General features: G+C 37.2%; 1 protein-coding gene across 1 annotated transcript; it reads left to right on the top strand.

Moving 5' to 3' along the window:
- Positions 1-254: 254 nt before the first annotated feature.
- LOC124909904 (homeobox-leucine zipper protein HDG8-like) lies at positions 255-3,938 on the top strand. Its single transcript, XM_047450533.1, has 9 exons — positions 255-358; positions 1,174-1,291; positions 1,668-2,141; positions 2,239-2,343; positions 2,434-2,646; positions 2,730-2,925; positions 3,021-3,289; positions 3,365-3,457; positions 3,558-3,938. Exons 1-9 carry the CDS (start codon positions 255-257, stop codon positions 3,936-3,938), a joined length of 1,953 nt encoding a protein of 650 aa, XP_047306489.1.
- The last annotated feature ends 17,374 nt before the right edge of the window (positions 3,939-21,312 follow it).

Raw genomic sequence — 21,312 nt, 5'->3', positions numbered from 1 at the left:
ACTTACTGATTAATGGCTACATATGTTTATCTTTGTCATATTAATAAATATCCTACCTGTAAAATTACAATCTTCTAATTTTTTAATATTTTTATTTCATTAAATGAGGTCACTTTTACTTTTATTTTTATTATATTAATTGAAAAAGTAATAACAATAAAAAAAAATATCATTTTAAAAGAGAAAATAATTATATATAAAGGTAAGATAACCGATAATTCTATCACACATTTTGAAAGAAGAGAAAAAAAGAGATGACTTCAGACAGAAATGAAGCAGATGTTCCAGAGTCCTCACGAAGAAGGCGGATATGGTCTAATTATCGACATAGTCCGTATCAGATTCAAATGCTTGAAGGGTATGAATACTTATTTCTCATTTCTTATCGTCTATTCCTTGATTTAATAAATAAATCTAGAATAGTTTGGTTAATTTCTTTATTTAAATTCAATCACATGTTTATTTTAAATCAAGTTTAGTTGATTGGATCGAAAACTCTATTTTTATTTTAAATAATACCTTTTTTTAAGATTTGTTATTTTATGATAGGGTAACTTTGATCTGTTATAGATCTTAGATTTATATATCATTACAATTTATTTTGTAAAAATGAAATTTATTGATTCTAAATTAATCATGAGACTACGAGGATACGACAAATTCATATCTTTTAATGTTTCAAAACTTGATTAACAATGATATATTTCTCGTTACATATTATTAATTGTGGTATTAATGAATGATTTTATTCTTTAAAAAAATTGTAACACATCTAAATTATTTAATATTATTATATACGTAATTCCTTTTTTATTGTAAATCTCTTGTCAAGAAAGTACTTTTATTTTAAATTAATGGAGTTATCAATTTGATTGTTTTTCCTTTATTATAAATTAATTAATTACAAATTATTGTAATGAAGGGATTATTTTAAAATTCAATAATTTAATAACTTTTCAAAGATTGAATCATTTAATATGGTTTTGGTTTGACAAAATTACTCAAACACGTGAATGAAATTCTTCAGGTAAAGAGTTAATCAAAGAAAAAAATGTTGAAGCACAACACACATACAAGGAATTGAATTTTTTAAATATATATTATTTTATTTCTTTTTTTTATTCCAAGTAAATATAAATGAATACTTACTTTTTATGGGTTTTAAAATTGAAGGTTCTTCAATCAACATCAACATCCGAGCGAACACGATCGTTGTCGAATCGGAATGGAGATTGGACTCACACCAAATCAAGTAAAGTCTTGGTTCCAAAACAAGAAGACTGCTCTTAAGGTACATAACTCAAAATTTTCATATCATTATATGTTTCAATAGAGTTAGTATATCTTTTTATGTTTATGAATGATATTATTTGGGCATCAATTGGTTAGTCTAACACATGCGTTATATACCTTGTTTATCGTATTTTGTAATATTTTTAAATCACATACTATAAATGGATATGATTTGCATTCAATTGATTTGAAAGAATGATGACAAGGTATATATTACAAATAATATTTTCTTTTATTAATTGCGGTAAACTCAAAAGTTGATCTATGAGAAAGAAACCAAACAATTGCAAACAAAGTACCTAATATGAGCCTCTTTTCCTTTCACCAAATTACATTCTTCCTAAGTCTTTTAGTATCTAAATATTTGTATGCAGAAGAAGAAATCGTTAACACCCCAAGAGGAAAACCAAATGCTACAAGCTGAGAACCTCTCAATGCTACATGTCCCGATAAACCAAGACTTACTACCACCAATGCAATCCAATGGAGCATGTATAGGACAATCGTCAATGGAACCGGTCAATCATATCGTCGCTAATGCTCCTATCGTTGCTAATGGAAATATGAACCAGCATTTAGATTTTGAGATGTTGAACATGACAGAAACAGTCAGGCTGGCTAGGGATGAGCTAATGTGCCTATTACATCTAAACGAGCCATTTTGGGTAAAAGATGTGTCGGACGGAAGATGTATCATTAATAGGGAGATATACGAAGTAACACTCATGAATAGAAATATCCGCAAAAATCACCGTGATAATGGATTGCGTACTCGCATTGAATCATCAAAATATGAAGCATCCTTGAACATGAGTGCTTTTAGAGTGGCTCAGATGCTAATGGATACGGTTAGTACTATGTTTCTTTTTATTTTTATTTTTTTATTTTAAAATTCTTATAATACTACTATGTTTTTATTCATATTTATCACTTTTTTTTTTACAGAAAATGAGGGCTGAATATCTTTTTCCAACCATCATAACAAATGCCTTCACAATCCATGACTATGGAAATCAAGTATTGCCTCGCCAAGTCGGACCTCTAAAACTGGTACAAATAACTCGCCATATTGATTAAAATTGATGACATACCCGGTTTGATATATATATATATATGTTTCATGTTTGGATATATATGCAGGAATATGAGCAAATACAATTGTCAACTGCATCCATGGTTCCAAGAGACTTCTACTTTGTTCGCTTCTGTGAAAAGGTCACTGAAGGAACGTGGCTAATAGTTGAAGTGTCTCATGACTTCAATAATACCAATTTTCAACTGGATTCCCCCTGTCGGGCATGGAGGCGCCCTTCCGGCTGCATAATTAAGGATGTTTCTCCTGGAGTCTCTCAGGTATAGTACTGTTTAATTAATTAATGAATGAAGATTATTTGAAAATGAAACGGTTCCCTTTAATTTAATGTTGTAATTTGTAGGTGACATGGGTTGAACATGTTGAAATTGATCAAGACAAGGACCCAATTCATCTTCTTTATAAAGATGTTATCTTTGGGGGATTGGCCTTCCATGCAGATAGATGGGTCCAGATACTTTCAAGGTCTTGTCATAGGATTGATTCTTATAATAACATCTTGAAGAAGCAATTTGATGGTTCCCAACAAAACCTTGGAGGTAGTTTATATATTATCCTTATCTCTTTTCTTTGTTTTTTTTTTAATTAAGCAATTAAATAGAATGAAATTAATCTGTTTACATTATATCTTTAGTGCTAGGTGCCATGGCCCAAGAAGAAATACAATGTATAATGAGAATAAGCAACAAGATAGTGAGGAGATTCTGCGCAAACATGAACAAGAGAGACAAACTGGAAATGCCTGACCTTAAAGACAAAGGAATTTGTCTGTCTTTAATCCGGGATCAAGAAAACACTAACCCATCCAATAGCATGATCATCAACGCTGCTACCTCGTTTCGGCTTGACGCTTCATGTAAAATGATTCTCGATTACTTACAGAATGTTAACACAAGAACTCAGGTATTGATTGATCATTTGTTGTGTTTTGTATTAATAAATGTTTTGTAATTAAAGTTTAAATCTTTTAATTATTAGTGGGATGTTATCTGCTATGGACAACCAGCTGTGCAAGAGACTGCTCGCATTAAATTTGGAGATCAACTTGATAGTTCAATCTCTATTATTAAGGTAAATATTAGATCCAATAACACAACAATTAATTAATCCATTTGACAATATTTTTTTGCAATATTGATATCATATCATATTATATATATATATATTGCAGCCTAACATTGAATCTCAAAACAATGTGCGTGTGATCCAAGAGACTCTTGTGGATCCTCTTGGTGCTGTTGTAGTTTATGCTCCTATTGATCGGGATGATTTTAATGGAGAATTATATGGGCCATGGCCGAAGACTGTTCTTCCATCAGGGTTTATCATATCTAAAGATGGAAATCCGGAATGCATGCGGATGGATTTCGGAGGAGCTTCGACTTCGAGAAATGTTGCGCCGCCCAACGGTTCACTCGTTACGGTGGCTTTCCAAGTTATGTGTTATTCGAAGAACATCGAACCGGAATCCGTGGAAATTGTCACCTCTCTCATTTCCTCGGCAGTTGACAGCATAAAGTTGGCCTTCAAGTGCCCTGACCCCTCCGAGTGATCTTGATGGTTCATGGTTTATGGTTTAATTTTATCTATTATATTATGGTTTTATGAACCTATGTATTGAGAACTTAGATATTTCCTTTTCTTTTATGTAAGCTGGAGAACTTAAATACTTTATGCATTTTAATTGATGGGTTCAATTCATATTATTAAACCAATTCAAATTTCTTTAAGACTATATACTTAATAGTTAATTAATACATTTTACTCATTAGAATAGGATGAGTATTAGGTTGGTTGAAGAACTCAATCTAAATAAAATTAATATTATAGTCATTGTTTATGTATTTTCTTACAACTAATTTATTATTTTTTAACATCTTTAATGGTTAATCTAGTTTATTATTCATCATTCTATATTAATTTCATTGTGTTCAAGTTTTATTTCTCATCTCTTAATTTCACTTTCATTTTTTTAAATATGAGAAAAATGATTATAGATATAAATGTTGTTGTTTTGTTAACAAACAAAAAAAAAGAAAATAATAATGTAGAAATCTTTCAAATACTTATTTGGTGTTAAATTCTAAGTCTATTATTATTAAGATGGAAGGTGTAGGGGTTGTTTGAATAACTTTTGGAATTATTTATATAATTTATTAGTTATAGATTTTTAAAAAAGTGAATTTTTTTAAAAAAAAATTCTTAAATATATTAATATATTATTTAAAGTTATTTTATTTTTTTGGCTAACCCAAACTAAATCAAACAAAAAAAAATGTTCTGAAATCGATTATTCTAACTAAACCCAATGCAAAATGTTTTTAAAAATAGTCTAAATAAATAAATGTTTTTCAAATAAAAAAAAAATATTTCAATAATTTAACAAAATATTTTAATCCTTTATGGTTAAACAACTTTACTTAAAGTGATAATAATATTATCCTCTTTTGAGAAACATTTTTTAAAAGAATAAAATAACAAAATCAAAACAATCCTAATAAAACCTCAAATAGGAAGAAAAGTTTTGAAAAAAAAAGTAAAACAAAATAACAAAAGAAAGGATAATTGATATTTCTGAGATGGTTTCATAAAATATATAAGGGTCTCATTTTATTTATGTTTATGAATCAGTGAGATAATAGCATCTCTGATACAAACTCGATAAATTAATACTCGATTATTTAATAAATTTTTTAAAATAATATTTTTTGCCGGTTCCGACTCGGGGATAGAGTGCTAAATTAATAATTCGTTAAAATTATAAGATAATATATTTTTGATAATTTCTTTAAATTCCATATAAAATATAAATTAATAATTCCTTATATATAGTATATTACATGAAGGATTTATGAAAGTTTTTTGAAAAATGACTCAATTGTCTTTTGTTTTTTTTGTTGAAATCAATTTCCCTTAAATGTCGTCTCTAATTTTCCTTAGCATGGTAAGAACTTCTGGTGTTGTTTTCTCATAGCTCAACAAGAAATTGTTCAATGTGATTGTCGCTTTAATAGTTCGTTTCGCGAAAAGGGCTCCATTGTAGAACTTGCATCATCTTATTCATCGATAACATCTTTATTAATTCCAATAACGATTTCAATAATTTCTTGATTAGTCAACAAACAACCGTGCTATATATATATATATAAATGAGAATATATATATATATATATATAACCAATCAATTGTATATTTGATTGAACTGATGATATTGAATATTAAAATAGTGAATAAACTAAAGATAAGGAAGTGATTATTTAAACTGTTTATTATTTCTGGTTTACCCTGTTCTGTATAGTTAGAGTTTTTGGTATACTATATTTTGTAATTGCTCTTTTCAATTGTTTTGTTGCTTTGTTCTGTTCTTCATTAAAATAGGAAGAAAAAAAACAATAAGTATAAGAAAGTCAAAGAATTTGTAATGGAAGATTTAAAGAAGGTGGCTGAAAAAAAAATTGATATGATTGCTGAAGAAATAATCCAGGAAAAACAGGAATGCAACAAAGGTAAAGAAACAATTGTTGTTAAAAATTCTGAAGAAAATGCTGCAGGAAAATAGGGAAAGAAAGAAGTAATTTGGAATATTGGTTATAATGAAAGAGCCAACCTGTTTGGTCTTAAAACCAGATTACCAAACTCCTAATGCATGCTAAAAAGGTGAAATCACAATCAGTAAATAGAAAGTTCAGCAAATAATAGTCTAACTCAATATTCATTATCTCCAAGACTAAAATTTACTAAAAAAAATAGAATATGAGGAAATAGTTAAATGGTCAGTTGATGCAATGAAAGAGCTGATGAAGGCTCCCAAAACCAAGACCTACACTATCAGGAGTAATTCAATATGGAAAGTCAACGAGGTATGGAAGAATAAAGCAGAAAAGAAATATGAAGATCATGCCTACAAAGGAAAAATCTACTTGGGGGATATCCAAACAAAGGTAGAGGTACTCAACTCTCCTTTTGAATTCAAATTGCCTTCTAAAGTAGAGGAGAAATGTATTGAAGACTGGGAGTTTATAGTAATTGGAAACTTAATTGGGAAAAATAGAGTATCATTCTCAACTAACAAAGAGGCTCTAATTAAACAGTGAGGGAAAAAAGGGGCTTGAAAAAGTTTTTGCAAATATACATGATCTCTACTTCATGTAGTTCAAAAATGGCTCAAATCTTAAAAAAATCTTGGGAAAAGGGCATACTTACATAGGAACAAATTGCATGAAGCTGAAAAAATGGTCAGAAGAGATGAATCTACAAAGCAAACCAAAAGAAACAACCCAAATTTGGTTCAAGCTTTGGAACATTCAAGCCCACATGTACAATGCTGAAGCAATTAGTCATTTTGCAAATATAATTGGGAAACCATTATATATGGACCCAATAAATGAAGGAGGAGAGCACTTGTCATTTGCTAGAATTAGCATTAAAGTGCATCCTAGGAGTGTCCTGCCAATGAAAATGGCAGTTGTTGACAGAAAAGGAAAGCATAATGTCGAGGAGATCTCTTATGATTGGAAACCAAAGAGGTGTGCTTTCTGTAATACTTTTCTGCACAATAAATGTGATAAAGCTAAAGAAGAAGAGAAGAAAAACCAGAAAAGTTAGGAAGTAGAAAATAAAAAGAAGGAAACAGAGAAGGTCAAACTCAAAGATCAAACAGTTGTAGAAGAAAGCAAGAAGGATTCTGGGAAAAAGGAAAATAGTGAAGGAAAGAAAGTAAAAGGAATCAAGGTGAAGGGAAAAAGAAAATTTTCTATAATGCGAAGGATCATGATGGAAATGAAAGATGAACCTCAAGTTGTTGTTGAGGAAACTCAAGAGGAAGACACCCAATATTTTAAAACTGAAACAGAGAATTCAAAAGCCGATAAAGAAGATTCCAAAACCGATGTGGAGTCTGAAGCTGAAGTCGAAGATAAGGAAGACAAAAACACATAAATTCAAGTTGAAGATAACAAATGTAAAAGCCTGAAATTCTCAAAAACAATTCTTTCTATCAAATCAGAACGAGCTCGTACAAAGAGAGAATTCAAAATGAGAAACAACAATACTCATCATCCTCTTTAATACAATCTCCTTACATCGTCAGAAGAAGGGAAGAAGAAGAGGAAGGAGAAGAAGCCTCTCAATGAAGATAAATGACATGCGAAAATCTCAGACTAGGATAGTTAGGTTTGAATGTAGTTTTTTTTGTTTGTAATCTTTGTTTCTTTTAGGATGTATGAATGCTACTAATCAGTTTTTTTAGGGTCTTTTGATTGTCATCCTTAATAATATCCAGGGTTTGTTTAGCTTTGATTTATGACTCTCCCACTTTTGGGATTTTAATGAAATGATTTTAACCATTTTCCCCCAAAAAAAATATATGGTAGACACAAACATACGGAAATTCATATAATACCTCAACAATCATACTACCACCCCCACAATAATAAACAATAAACGCGAATTTCTAATTTATATTAGAATGTTAACAAAAAAGTTAATAATCTTATAAACGAAAAATAATAACTAAATATTATAAGTAACGACAAAACACAAATTAAGACAAATACAATAATAATCAGCAAACGAGGATATATAAAAATGTATGCATACTTTATTCTCATCAAACAATTACGTGGATTAGTAATACCAAAATTAGAAACCAATCAACAAATTAAAGGTGGTTGAGAGTTTCCTTTTAAGAAAATAAGTTTTTTTAGAAGATATATATGCCTATATAAATTAATTGTCATTTTTATCGTATCAAATAAAAAAAAAAAATCCAAAGTCTTGCTCCTTAATCATCTAGACAATCTATAGAAGATTCATCTAGACAATCTATAGAAGATTTAGAAGATAAATGTAATCCTACTTTTTCACTCTAAATAGATTATATAATCTTGGTATTAATTTACTTTTTTAAAAATAATGTTAGTTATTATACCTCATATATGACTTTTTAAAACTAATAAAAAAAATTAAGATTTAATATTTGAATTATTTCAAGCATTTACATAAAAAAAATTTATTGTGAATTATTTCCTCAAATTAATGTATACTCAAACTTGTAATAACTAAAGGGTTTCAACTAGAAAGATATATTATTTGAAAGATTTAATATAATAATCAAAATTAATTAATTTAATGTATAATTAATATAGTCACTGTTCAAGTGTTTAGGGTGATATTATTGATTGAAATATTTTGATAAAAAAAAAAAGTGTATTATTGACAAGAAGATGATTTATCTTTATTAATTATCTTTATCAAATTAATAAATGTCTTTATTTATATATATATATATTTATATATATATATATATATATATATATATATATATATATATATATATATATATATATATATATATATATATAATATTGATTAATTTTCAAAGTATTCGAATTATCGGGTAGAGATTGATTGTTAATTTGAATATATATATATATATAAGAGTAAATGAATATTTCGGTCGGATTGTTGGTTGACCCGTCCATAAACTTAAAACGATTAAAAATAAAATTAAAAATGCTATAGGTATGTTTCGATATTGCAATCTAACAATACAAGTATAACTCTATAACAAACTAGGTTAATAAGATTTTATATTTTTAATTCAACACAAAATTTGATGAACATTAGAATATTTTAGCAAAATAAGTTTAACTTTTTAACTAACTAACTAATATATATATATAATGATGTTTAATTTTCAAAGTGTCTGGATTTCCGGGTAGAGAGCTGTGTTAATTTGGATATATATGTGAGAGTAAATGAATATTTGGATCGGATTGTGGGTTGATCCGCCCATAAACTTTAAACGATTAAAAATAAAATAAAAAATGTTATATGTATGTTTCTGTTAGGATCTAGGTAGCCGCTGGAGGACCTGGGGTTGGACCGGTTAGCAATTCTCACTCGAAGGGTGGTGGTTAATCCGGTTAGAGATTAACACCGGGGTTTCAATACTACACAACCTGTCACAAACCCTTGAACTAGGTTCAAGCGCGGAAGAGGTTTGCTTTCAAGTTGAAGCAGCACACTTGTTTGATGGACAAGGCTGGTTTTGGATGATGGAGATTTGAAAATGGTGGGTCGGTTTTGGTAATTTGGAAATTCGGTATGGTTAGTATAGAGTAGGTTTAGAGCGGTGTAGTTAAGTTAGTTGGTTAGACAATGGAGCCGGCAGAAAGTAAATAACAAGACAGATTTTATGGATGTTCAGAGATAAAACTCCTACGTCACCCCTTCCTCTCGAAACCGCGAGAAGGATATTCACTAAGGAATACAAGTACAATCCGATCGAGACTTATTTCTGCTCGATAACACTCTTACAATTTACACCGAGATTGTAAAAACACACTTTAACTTTAGCACTTAGGCTTTCTTAGAATAACACAATCTTATCACTTGTAGTAAATGCTCTTAGCGTTTCACTTATCCCATTGTGTGTCCCTTTTGTCCCGCATTTACTCTTCTTCAACTGCCCCTTTTATAGGTGAAATATGCCAACGGTCATATTTCACTGCCTTGAATCTGATTGGCTGAGCAGGGGTGCAGTGATTCAGTGTTTCAGAGATTCAGACCTGCGGTCGTTTCCTCAGACCTGATGGTCAACCTCAAACCTGGCATTCTGTCTCAGACCTGGCGATCTGTTCTTCCGGTATGTAAGACAAACCTGCCGGGTTTGTCTTTTACTTGATGTAGGCACTGTCTGTTGGACAGTTGTCTGTACTTGGAGGATCTTCTTTCTAACTTATCCCGAAGTGGAAAGATCCGGTAGTACTGTCTTCTACAGCCTACAGTCTTTCCTCAGACTTGCATGGATATGGAAGTGTTCAGTCTGTTCCTTTGGTATCATTCTCAATAGATACCCGAATTGTCTTCTTGTACTGGTCGGCCGCTTGACTTAGCCGAATGGCTTTTGGTATGAGTGATGTAACCGGACTTCTTCCGGTTATTCCTCTGCCTTGTGGCTGATCGGCTGTTTGATGGTTCCGGTTTTAAGCTTTGGCCGATCCTTTCTTTGTGCGGTCATGTTCCGAGTATTCTTGATCGGTTTGATAGCTTGACCGGCTAGTTTTCTTAGCCGGTTCTTTTGTTTATCCGGTCCGGTTCCTTGTTCCTGCATGGAAAGTTTATTTAAGTTAGGTTTATTTGAACCGGTCTGATTTTATCTAACAATTTCTCCCTTTTTGATTATTTTATTTAAAATTATCAAAATCATGTAAGTTTGCAACCGTAGGCCGGTTGTTTTGTTTGTCCGGATTTTTGAAACTGACTTAGGAGAATTTTTCGAAAAATTTTGAGAAAAATTTTGGAAGAGTCTTTATCTTTTATCTTATCAATTTCTCCCTTTTTGATTATTTTATTTAAAATTATCAAAACTAAGTAGAGATGCAAGAGATGGCCGATTTCAAAAATAACTTTTTATATAGTATAGATAACCGAAAATAACATGATATGTAAAAACACTAAGATAAGTAAAGGAAAGAGAGCCCCTATTCCGAGTCCGAGAAGTCATATATGCTCTTTTTCTTCTTCGGTTGCTGTCGACTGGTCGGTTCGGAAGGTCGTCGTTTTGTAGACCGGGACTGCAATTGTTCTTCGACTTCCTCTTCGACTTGGTCGGCCTGCTGCGCTGCACTCGTGATGGCCGTTTCCGTGACCTCATTGAGCAGCTCGGCTATTTGAACTTTCTTAGGGGCCTCCCTCTTTCGCTTTTTCGGCGCTGAAGCGGAGGCGGCCGCCTTTTTCTTCTTGTTTTCGGCTGCGAATTCTTCCACTTCCGTGTTTGCCTTTCCAACCGCTCAGCATCCTCCGCAGCTTGAGCGGCTGCTTTCTTTGTAAGTCTAGGGAATATGGCCTCTGCCCTTTTAATCCGCGCGGCTTTCTCTTCCTTTTCGGTAAGTTGAGATGAACGTGGTGTCTCCTTCTCTTTACCTATTTCGGCATCCAGCGCATCCTGGACCCTTTTAGCCGTTTCAGCATCAGCCGCTACCGCCGCGGCGTCCGCGTTCATCTTTGCCCTTAGCATTTCGGCAACTTGTTCGGAAAGCGCCTTCAGTTCGGCCACGAGATCCACATTTGTCTTCTCGAGTTCGGAGACTCGATCGAGTGTTGTGCCCACCAGGTCATCACTCATTGATGTCAACCGTTGATCGGTCTCTCTTTCAAGCCGGTCGAAGTCTTTCTTTAAATCGGAGGTCAAATCCTCCAGAATTGCAGTTCGCTGAATGTATTTATTTCGCTGAGCCGCCTTTTCCTGCAGATCTTCACTGATTTCTAAGAACCGTTCCTGATTTCTTTCCAGAAAACTCCTTGTGGCGTCGGCGAACTGGAGGGCCGAACCCAATATTCTCTGGGATCTATCTTTGAACGGCTGAACCGCGGAGTCGTCGAACTTTTGAATGCGGTTATTAATCCGTTCTGATGTGGAGGCTTCAAGCTTTTGAAGACGGTCCTCAACCCATTCTTTTGTGAAGTCTGATGCGGAGACTTCCGGTTGTGGAGGAGGTGATTGCCCGGTGACATTGGGATCGGCTCTTTATTCGGATTCTTTGGATGCCGCATTCTCCCTTGGAGGTGTTGGGCAGTGATCCGGAGATGTATCGATCCGGGGAGCAGTATAAACCGGTATTTTCATTCGGCTGCATATTGCCTCTAGTCGTTCGACTTCTTGAGTAAATTTCCCTTTGGCTTTTTCAAGCCTTTCTAACACCCGCGGTGCTAAGGTGTCTTCCGGTCCGACCGTTTTGAGTTCCTCCGTAATTTTCCGTATGCGTGTTATTAGCTTCCGTAGTTGGACCTTCGGTTTTAAGAGGCAGGTTCGGTGTTGTACCTCTTGAAGTGTGTTAGAGTTTGTAAAGTTCATCATTAAGTCTTCCACCTCCTCCAATCTTTGGATGCACTCCACGTCTGTGTGGCCCGGTAGGATTTCTCTATACGGTGTGCCGTACCGGTGATCGTGCCATTCCAGGTATAGTTCTTCAATTGACTCGACTCGCTTTTTGACGCCCTGAAAGAGTTTCCGAGATATCCTATCGGCCTCTACTTCTTCGGCCTCCTCCTTCTCTTTGTCGCCGTCCTCATTACCGGTTTCTTTATCACCTTCCTCCTCATCATCCTCTTCACCACCTTCGGTTGTCTCAATGTTGGTGTTAGGGTCGGCATCATTGGGGCTCTGGGCCGAATTCTCGTTGATCGATCTGTCATCCTCGGTCTTCTCTGGATCGGTTCGCTCAGAGTGGGAAGCCCACTCCTCATCTTCTGATTGCTGCGGCGGTTCCGAGGAGGTTACTTTCTCCTTTCCTTTGCTTTCAGCCTTTGCTTTGGCTGGGGCAGCTTTCTTGTCGGCTTTCTTCTTTCGGCCACCTGTGGAACCGGGGGCCGGCTGCTTCCTTTCTAGGAATTGCTTTGATCTGATGAGGCATCGTTCTGCGACAACGACGCCGGGACCGATGTCGAGATTGAGGTGAAGGAAGATCTTACCGAGAGGAACGGCGTATCCCCACGACCGGTTTGAATCCGGTTTCACCATATCCATTAGGTTGTTGAACACCACTTTTGCCCAGTTGACCTTTCTTCCCTTTAGCAGGCCGATCAACATCTTGATTTTGTCTCTTGTGAGGTTGCTGAAGTTTCCTCCCCTCGCCAGAATCGCTCTTGCGAAGATGTCGCATATTGGGATATACTCCGGCTTCAACATTTGTTTGCTGCCGGATACTTTGATCGACTCTTTAGTTGCCGATAGAATCTGGCAAGCCGCCTCAAAGGTTTCCTGCTCTATGTCTGCCGTTGCATCCTGGACGGTTGTCGGAAGGCGCGGGCTCTCTGCCACCGATGCCTCGGTGAGCTCTATTTCAGAACCGCATACAGTCGCGGTGATTTTGTCGTTGGAGATGGTTGCGGTTTTGAAGAATTCTTCGACCGCATCTTTGTAGATCACATGAGGACCGCCGAGGAAAAATTCCAGACCGGTCTTGACTACCCGGTCAATAACCTCCTTTGCCTCGGACGTGCCCTTCAACCGGATTTCCTCGAAATCCACCTGAGATAGTTGTCTAAACAAAGCCGAATCACGCCCCATCTTAGAGTTTGAGAGAGAATTTCCCTTGAGAGATAACCGCTTCAGAGAGTTAGATAGCTTAGAGAGAGAAAGCAGATTCGCGTGAGAATGAAATAAAATGACCGAAAGTCCCTTTTATAGATGCGGTTTGGAAGCCCAACTGTCCCATCAATATTGGGCGGGAATTTTCAAATGAAGGAAGCGGCAAACCGTGGGCGGGAATTTTCAAATGAAAGAAGCGGCAAACCGTGGGCGCCAAACCATGGGCGGTAAACAAAAAAAAAGGGGGGGCGGCAGTTTTGGGCGGGAAATTTCCCTCAAAGGCCTTTGCTTATGCTATTGATGACGCACTCTTCTTTTTGAAACCGATTGATGGTACGGTTTCTAAGTCTAACCGGTTATTTTGAGTGATCAGAGTGTTTGCAATTTATTTTGAGCAATTTTATGTGACCGAATAAGAACGCGGTTTAAAGATGTTAACCGGTTACTTAGATAAATGTTCAAAGAGTTAAGAAGACACGGTCATTTTAAACTGAAATGAGATTGAATTCAAGACATATTGCAGAAAGAAAACCGACAGAAAATTCGGTATTGAGATAGGTATACATAGATAATGGAAAGTGCAGCCTATGGAAAAGACATTCTAGAAATTCGGTCTATTGCCGAATCCTTGTCGAGGATGTTCGAGGTGGAGGCCGGTGTCCCTGGTCCAAACTCTGGCCGGTACCCAAGAATCAGCTTGCTGATATGCGGTGCATAACCGAGACCTCTCTTGGTCAGCACCATATTTTTGAGGTTCTCGAATATGACCGTTGACCAGTTGATGGCCGATTCGCAAAGGATGTGGGTCATAATATTGTAGGTATTTCTAGAATACCGTTGATTCGGCGATTGACACAGAATCGAACGAGTCACGATTTCGAGAAGTAGTTGACCGTGACTAGCGAGCTGGGTTTTTGGCCCATAGTGTTCCACCGGAGAAGGGGTGGCCGATAGGTATTGGGCGAGTTCAAATCCCGCAAGGTCCTCTATGGTCGGAAAGTCAGAGAATCCTTTAGTAGGTAGGTCGAATAGTGAAGCAAATTCAGCTTCATCGATCCAGAATGTGTGGTCTCTAACGGTAGAGACGATATACTTTCCCCTGATGCAGGCGCTTCGAAAGAAGGCCTTGACATCTTCTAGGAGGATTGGACCGGCTTCTTCAAGAAAAGGTTGAAGACCGGTTTCAGTGAGAGAGTGAAACATTAACTTCTGTTCAGGATTTCCGTCCCTTTCTCCTGTGCAAGAGTTGAAGTCAATGCTTAAGAAGTTTCCCAAAGTTCGGCTCGGCATGATTTCGATGTGGAGAGAGATGGGATTCAAAGGATTTCAGAAGTATTTTAATGCTTTCGAATGTGGTAATTTGATTAGAGGATGGCTCCTTATATATGATCGGTTTTGGAGGGAAGATCTAAGCATTGATTGTCAGTTTTATTTTATTGAGGAAAAAGAATCTTTACCTTTCCAAGGTGCATGGGGAAGCGACAGATTTCGAAGCCCGAGGTAGGTGTTAGTTGGGAAATAACCAGGTTAGTTGGATATTAAATGTTCAGGTGGTTGGGGATTATCTCATAAATTAGGGATTCCTTTTACATTAATTGCAATCACATAGCCGAGATTAATCAAAGGAAACCGAAAATAACATAGATAATACCGAAAGGCACATATAGCGCCGAATGAGGAACAAAGATAGCATGGAAGAAAAACATTATAAGAACCGAAGATGATGAAAGCCGAAGTGAATATGATGATGTTGGATAAGAGTACACCCGGTACGTGCAGCAAAATGACCAGGTGCAAGAAGGAGTGACTCAATGTGCATAAGAGTTGACGACACCATGGCGGCGGTTTCTTCTCTTCTAGGCTCTCTCGAACCGCTCATAAAAGGAGTCGGTTAATTCTTTAGTCAGCACTTGGGCTTGGTTCAAACCTTCTCCGGGACAGGTTGGAACACCAAGCTCCACAAGGAGACAGCTTAGTTGGGGGATGAAACCGACTGATCGGATGTCAACCATGCAGATGAGAATGTCAAATAGCACCATGGACCAATTTACCGGTGTACTGGTGATTATAGCCGCCATCATGTTGAAGTTCGAGGTGCAGTAGGTATTTGTGACATCCTTTCCGAAGACGCTCTTACCGATCACATCATTTAGGAGCTGATATTCAGCTCTCAGGCGTGATTTCGAACCGTGATCCTCAACCGGATCGTCAGATCGTGCGAAGGCGATGGAGATCTCGGCTTTTATGTCGGCTGGAACTTCTAGATCAGTTATCCCGTGCTTTGGCAGTCTAAAGCACCGCGCAAAGTCCCTTTCGGTGAAATCAAAGACAGTACCTCCCACTTTCGATTGAATGTGAGTTTCAAAGTGGGGGTGCCTCTAAACACCCTGGCGTGATAGAAGAACTCCAGAATGGATTCAGGATAGATGGTGTGTTTGTCATCTAGGAAGTTCTGAAGACCGGTTTCCTCTAGAGATTTGATTATCTTGTAATCTCATAGTGCTCTGTGTTTGAACAGGATTGAAAATCGATCTGAAAGATGTTGGGAAACTGAGACATTTTTGTCTTAGTGAGAGGGTAATCTTTTGTCTTGTGAGTGTTGTGGTGAATGGTTACTTCACTTAAATACTAGTTTAGGGCTATCCTATTATCCAGATATTAAATGAGATGATATCTATTAACTGCAGGATAAGAGATATTGCATGAAATAGGCAGGTTTACAGTTTAGGATGTTGGTCATAGGCCTGGACTGTGAAAGATATCAAAAGATCTTCACGTCTTTTTAGGCGCGACCATTTTACTTTGAAAAGGCAATGTTTCAGAACAGATATCTATAAACACTGATAATTATTCCACTTTTGTTTGGAGTTCAAATAATCTAAGATGACCTGCTTCCGAACCGGTCAGTCATCAGTTGTTCATCCCGATGCGGTTATTTGATGCATGCACCAAGTAGCCGGTCGGTTTACTCTGTCTGATGAACTGGGCGGTTCTTCCATAGGTAACTCGAAGATTTGAAGTCCAACAGTTTAGGAGGAATTACCGGTTTTGTCTGTCCGAACCGGTTTCCCTTTAAGCATCCTTAGGAAGGATCTGGCTAATGTCGGTTAAGCCGAGAGTAAGTCTGAATTGAGAGAACTTAGCTTCCTGTAGAGGCTTAGTGAAGATATCGGCTACTTGTTGATCGGTCGATACGTATTCCAGTCTGATATGCTTCAGCGTGACATGTTCTCTGATGAAGTGGTGCCATATGTCGATATGCTTGGTTCTGGAGTGGAGAACCGGGTTGTAGGTGATCGCAATGGCACTTGTATTGTCACAGAAGATCGGGGACTCTTCGGCTATGATACCGAAGTCCTTCAGTTGTTGTTGTATCCAGAGGAGTTGTGAACAGCAACTTCCGGCCGCCAAGTATTCAGCCTCCGCGGTTGATGTGGCCACCGATGTCTGCTTCTTGCTATGCCATGAAACAAGCCGGTCACCTAGGAACTGGCACGTACCGCTTGTGCTTTTCCTGTCAATCTTACACCCTGCATAGTCTGCATCTGAGTAACTTGTTAGATTAAAGGATGAGTCCTTTGGGTACCACAGACCGACATCAGGTGTGCCTTTTAGATACTTCAGTATCCTTTTTGCGGCTGTGTAGTGAGATTGTTTTGGATTTGCTTGGAATCTCCCACATACACCAACTGCAAACAGGATGTCCGGTCTACTCGCTGTCAGGTACAGGAGGGAACCGATCATTCCCCGGTATGCAATCTGGTCTACCGATTGGCCCTCATCATCCCTGTCCAGTTTAATGGATGAGCTCATTGGAGTAGCTGCCGAGGAGCAGGTGTCCATCCCGAACTTCTTTAGTAGCTCCTTGGTGTATTTAGGTTGGCTAATGAATGTTCCTTCTTTGAGTTGTTTAACCTGAAGACCTAGGAAGAAACTTAATTCTCCCATCATACTCATTTCAAACTTGTCAGTCATCATTTTTGAGAACTTATCACATAGCTTAGGATCGGTTGAGCCAAAAATGATATCATCTACATAGATCTGAACAAGTAGAATATGTTCCTTCTTTTCAAATTTAAACAATGTTTTATCCACAGAACCGATGGTGAAATCATGTTGTACTAGAAATGCGGTTAGTGTATCATACCAGGCTCTAGATGCTTGCTTTAGACCGTATAAAGCTTTATTTAGCCGGTATACATGGTTTGGAAATGCAGCGCTTTTGAAACCGGGTGGTTGTTCAACATACACCTCCTCACGTAGATCATCGTTCAGAAATGCACTTTTAACATCCATTTGAAAAACTTTAAAGTTTTTGAAAGCAGCAAAGGCTAGAAAAATCCTAATGGCTTCAATTCTAGCTACATGAGCAAATGACTCTTCAAAATCAATGCCTTCTTCCTGTTTGTAGCCTTGAGCCACTAATCTGGCTTTGTTCCTCGTGACCAAACCGTCCTCATTGAGTTTGTTTCTAAATACCCATCTTGTTCCTATGACCGATTGATCTTTCGGTCTAAGGACTAGGTACCAGACTTTACTACTCTCGAACTGGTTTAGCTCTTCTTGCATTCCCAAGATCCAATCTGGATCTGACAATGCTTCATCTATTCTTTTCGGTTCAATCTGGGATATGAAAGCGGAATTGAAATATCCTTCCAGAAGTTGACCCCTAGTTCGAACAGGTTCTGAAGGGTCACCTATAATTTGCTCAGGAGGATGTTTACTGTTTCTTCTGAGATTCAGTTCAGGAGTGTCTACCAAATTACCGTTTACTTGATCAAGGCCAGACATGTCGGTAGGCTGAACGAGATTGTCAGACCGACCGACTTCCTCGGATTGGACCGAAGTGTCAGCTTCCTGTTGTGGAACAGCTTGATCCGGCTGGGTTTCAATGTTACCCATTTGGTCATGGACAAACCGCCTGAAGACCGGAGTCTCATCTTCACTATCAGAATGAATATTGTTATTTTCCAATCTGTTGTGTAGATCAAAGCATGAAGCAGTATTGCTTTCAACCGATTCATCGAAAACAACGTGAATTGTTTCCTCCATGGTTGCAGTTCTATTGTTATATACTCTATATGCTTTACTTACTACTGAGTATCCTAGCATGATCCCGGTATCGGTTTTTGCATCAAATACAGTGAGTTGGGTTTTACCATTTATGTGTATATAGCACTTACAACCGAAAATCCTGAGGTACTTGAGTTTGGGAACTCTGTTAAAATAAACCTCATATGGTGTTTTGTTGTGAAATTTGTTTATTAAAGACCGATTTTGTGTATAACATGCAGTGTTGATAGTTTCAGCCCAAAATTTCTGAGCAATGCCGGAATCGGCTATCATGGACCGTGCGGCTTCCTTGAGAGTCCGGTTTCTTCTCTCGGCCAGGCCATTTTGTTGAGGAGTCCTAGCACTAGACAACTCGTGTCTAATGCCGGATTCATCAAGATATGCAGTTAATGTACTATTGGTAAATTCGGTACCTCGATCACTTCGAATGCTATTAATGCGAGTTGATTTTTCATTATGGAGGCGCTTAAGAAGTGTAATCAGGTTTGATACGGTTTCACGTTTAGATGGTAAAAATATTACCCATGTAAATCTAGAATAATCATCAATAACTACCATGGTGTAAAGCATACCTCCTAGGCTAATGACCTGAATCGGTCCAAATAGATCCATGTGAAGAAGATCCAAACATCGGCTAGATTGAATATTTCCTTTACTCTTAAAAGATGACCTAGTCTGTTTACCCATTTGGCATGCTGAGCAAACCTTATCCTGGTTAAATACTATATCAGGAATACCTTCAACTAGGTTTTTACCACAAATGTAGTTTAAAGTTTTCATGTTTAGATGGTTTAGTCTCTTATACCACAACCAGGTTTGATCAGTCTTAGCTATCATGCATATAGGATATTCTACTCTAGTTTTCTAGTCTACCTTATAAATGTTACCTATTCTATTTCCGGTTAGTAGTACGATACCTTGAGAGTTCTTAACTAAGCATGCATGTTTAAGGAATTCTACCGTGTATCCAGCATCACACATCTGACTAATGCTAAGTAGGTTAAAACGTAGATTTTCAACTAAAAGTACATTATCAATAGTTAGGTTACCATGGACAATCTTACCCTTGCCCACAGTTTTACCTTTTGAGTTGTCACCAAAAGTGATTAAAGCACCGGTTGCTGCTCTGATGTCAGTTAGCATATTGCTGTTTCCGGTCATGTGCCTGGAGCAGCCGCTATCCAAGAACCATTCAGAGTTTCCTAGCTGTTTCTTTGGGTCCTGCAAAATGTACATATTTACAACTATTTGGTACCCACGTTTACTTGGGTCCACATGCGATTAGTCCCTTAGGTATCCAAACCTTGATAAACCGGACGGTCTTCTTTGCTAGGGTTTTAACTGTTCTTTTGGCACTTGGTCTCGTGTATCTTGGTCTTTCTACGAAGGTCTTAAATGGTGATGGTCTTTGGTTCGGTGATCTATGGATTGACCTACGTGGTTCAGGAAAGGCTTTCTTATGTCTGAGGATTTCGGCTTTTCTTTTCACAGGGTCAAGCCATGATTCGGTTGGACCAATATAGTCGTATTTTAGCTTTTCTTCCCTATAGTATGCGGTCTCCTCTTCTTCAGCGGTCCAGGAGCTTTTGAGAAATTTTATAAAGGGAAGGTTTCCTCTTGTAAGCCTTGCTTTCTCTATGGGATTTCGGTCTTTGGAGCTATCCTCTGTGTATCCCAGGTCACGCTTACAACGAGGATGCCTGTAGTGTTTATTCATGTTCTTTACTATATCGCTAGATCTCTTATAGACGGCCATCTTATATTGAAGTCGGGCATTTTCTTCCTCGGTTAATTCTGTAGTCGGTTCACTAGATTGTTCGGTCTTAGGATCTAGTTCGGTTTCTAAAGTGTGGGTACATCAGGTTGTACGACTTCCGGCTCGGTTATAGTGAGTACCTCTGGTTCTGTCGGAATGGGTATTATGGGATCGGTTCTAATGTTGAGGTGCTTGGGTAGCATAGTTAGTAGGTTCCTATATTCTTCTACCATGTCATTCAATGCATTGTATAATTCATCTTTAGTAAATTCCTCATAAGGAGAGTCAAATACCTGTTCTTCGTTTGCCATGAGACACGTGAGTTCATCATCACTGTCACTGTGAGCCCATAGACTTCCTCCATCGTCGGCTATCAGTGCTTTCGGTATTTCACTTCCTTCACCGATTTGTTGATAGTTGTTCCGGTCATTTTGATAATCCGGTTTCTGGGTATCCCTCCTTGGTTTCCTGCATTCCCACTTAAAATGTCCCAAACATTTACAGTTATAACATCTTACATTGGATTTGTCACCATAGTAGTTGTTCGTCGGTTGACTTCTTTTCATGAACCTTCTGAACTTCTGTGCAAGCATTGCCATGGCATCCTCAGTGAACTGTTCGGCGGTTCTGATCGGTACGGGTACAGGAACCGGTGCTGGTGCAGGTGCAACCGGTTCTGTAGATGTGATTAGTGCTCTGGTTGATGTTGAGGCCGAGACTTCTTCTTCAGTCCTAGATCTCATTTCGAACTCATATGCCTTAAGATCTTCGAATACATCGTGTAGTTTCATCTTACGTAGGCTCTTTGATTCCCTCATTACCATTGTTTTTATGTCCCAAGTAATTGGAAGAGATCTCAAGGCTTTCATAATGACCTCTTTGTTCTCATACTTCTTGCCCAGAGTTGCTAATTCATCCAACACACCATTGAACCGGTCACTGTATTCCTTCATAGTTTCTCCTGGTTTCATTTTGATGCTCTCAAACTTCTGTGTGGCCACC

The sequence above is a fragment of the Impatiens glandulifera genome, chromosome 7 (genome assembly GCF_907164915.1).
Source record: "Impatiens glandulifera chromosome 7, dImpGla2.1, whole genome shotgun sequence".
Taxonomy (NCBI): Eukaryota; Viridiplantae; Streptophyta; class Magnoliopsida; order Ericales; family Balsaminaceae; genus Impatiens; species Impatiens glandulifera.
Note: the sequence above shows the minus strand (reverse complement) of the source record. Positions and strands in the feature narration are given on the sequence as shown.

Coding starts and splice junctions, on each gene's coding strand:
- LOC124909904 (XM_047450533.1), top strand. CDS start 255: ATGACTTCAGACAGAAATGAAGCAGATGTTCCAGAGTCCTCACGAAGA. Junction 359..1,173: donor CAGATTCAAATGCTTGAAGG/GTATGAATACTT, acceptor TTAAAATTGAAG/GTTCTTCAATCAACATCAAC. Junction 2,344..2,433: donor AAGTCGGACCTCTAAAACTG/GTACAAATAACT, acceptor ATATATATGCAG/GAATATGAGCAAATACAATT.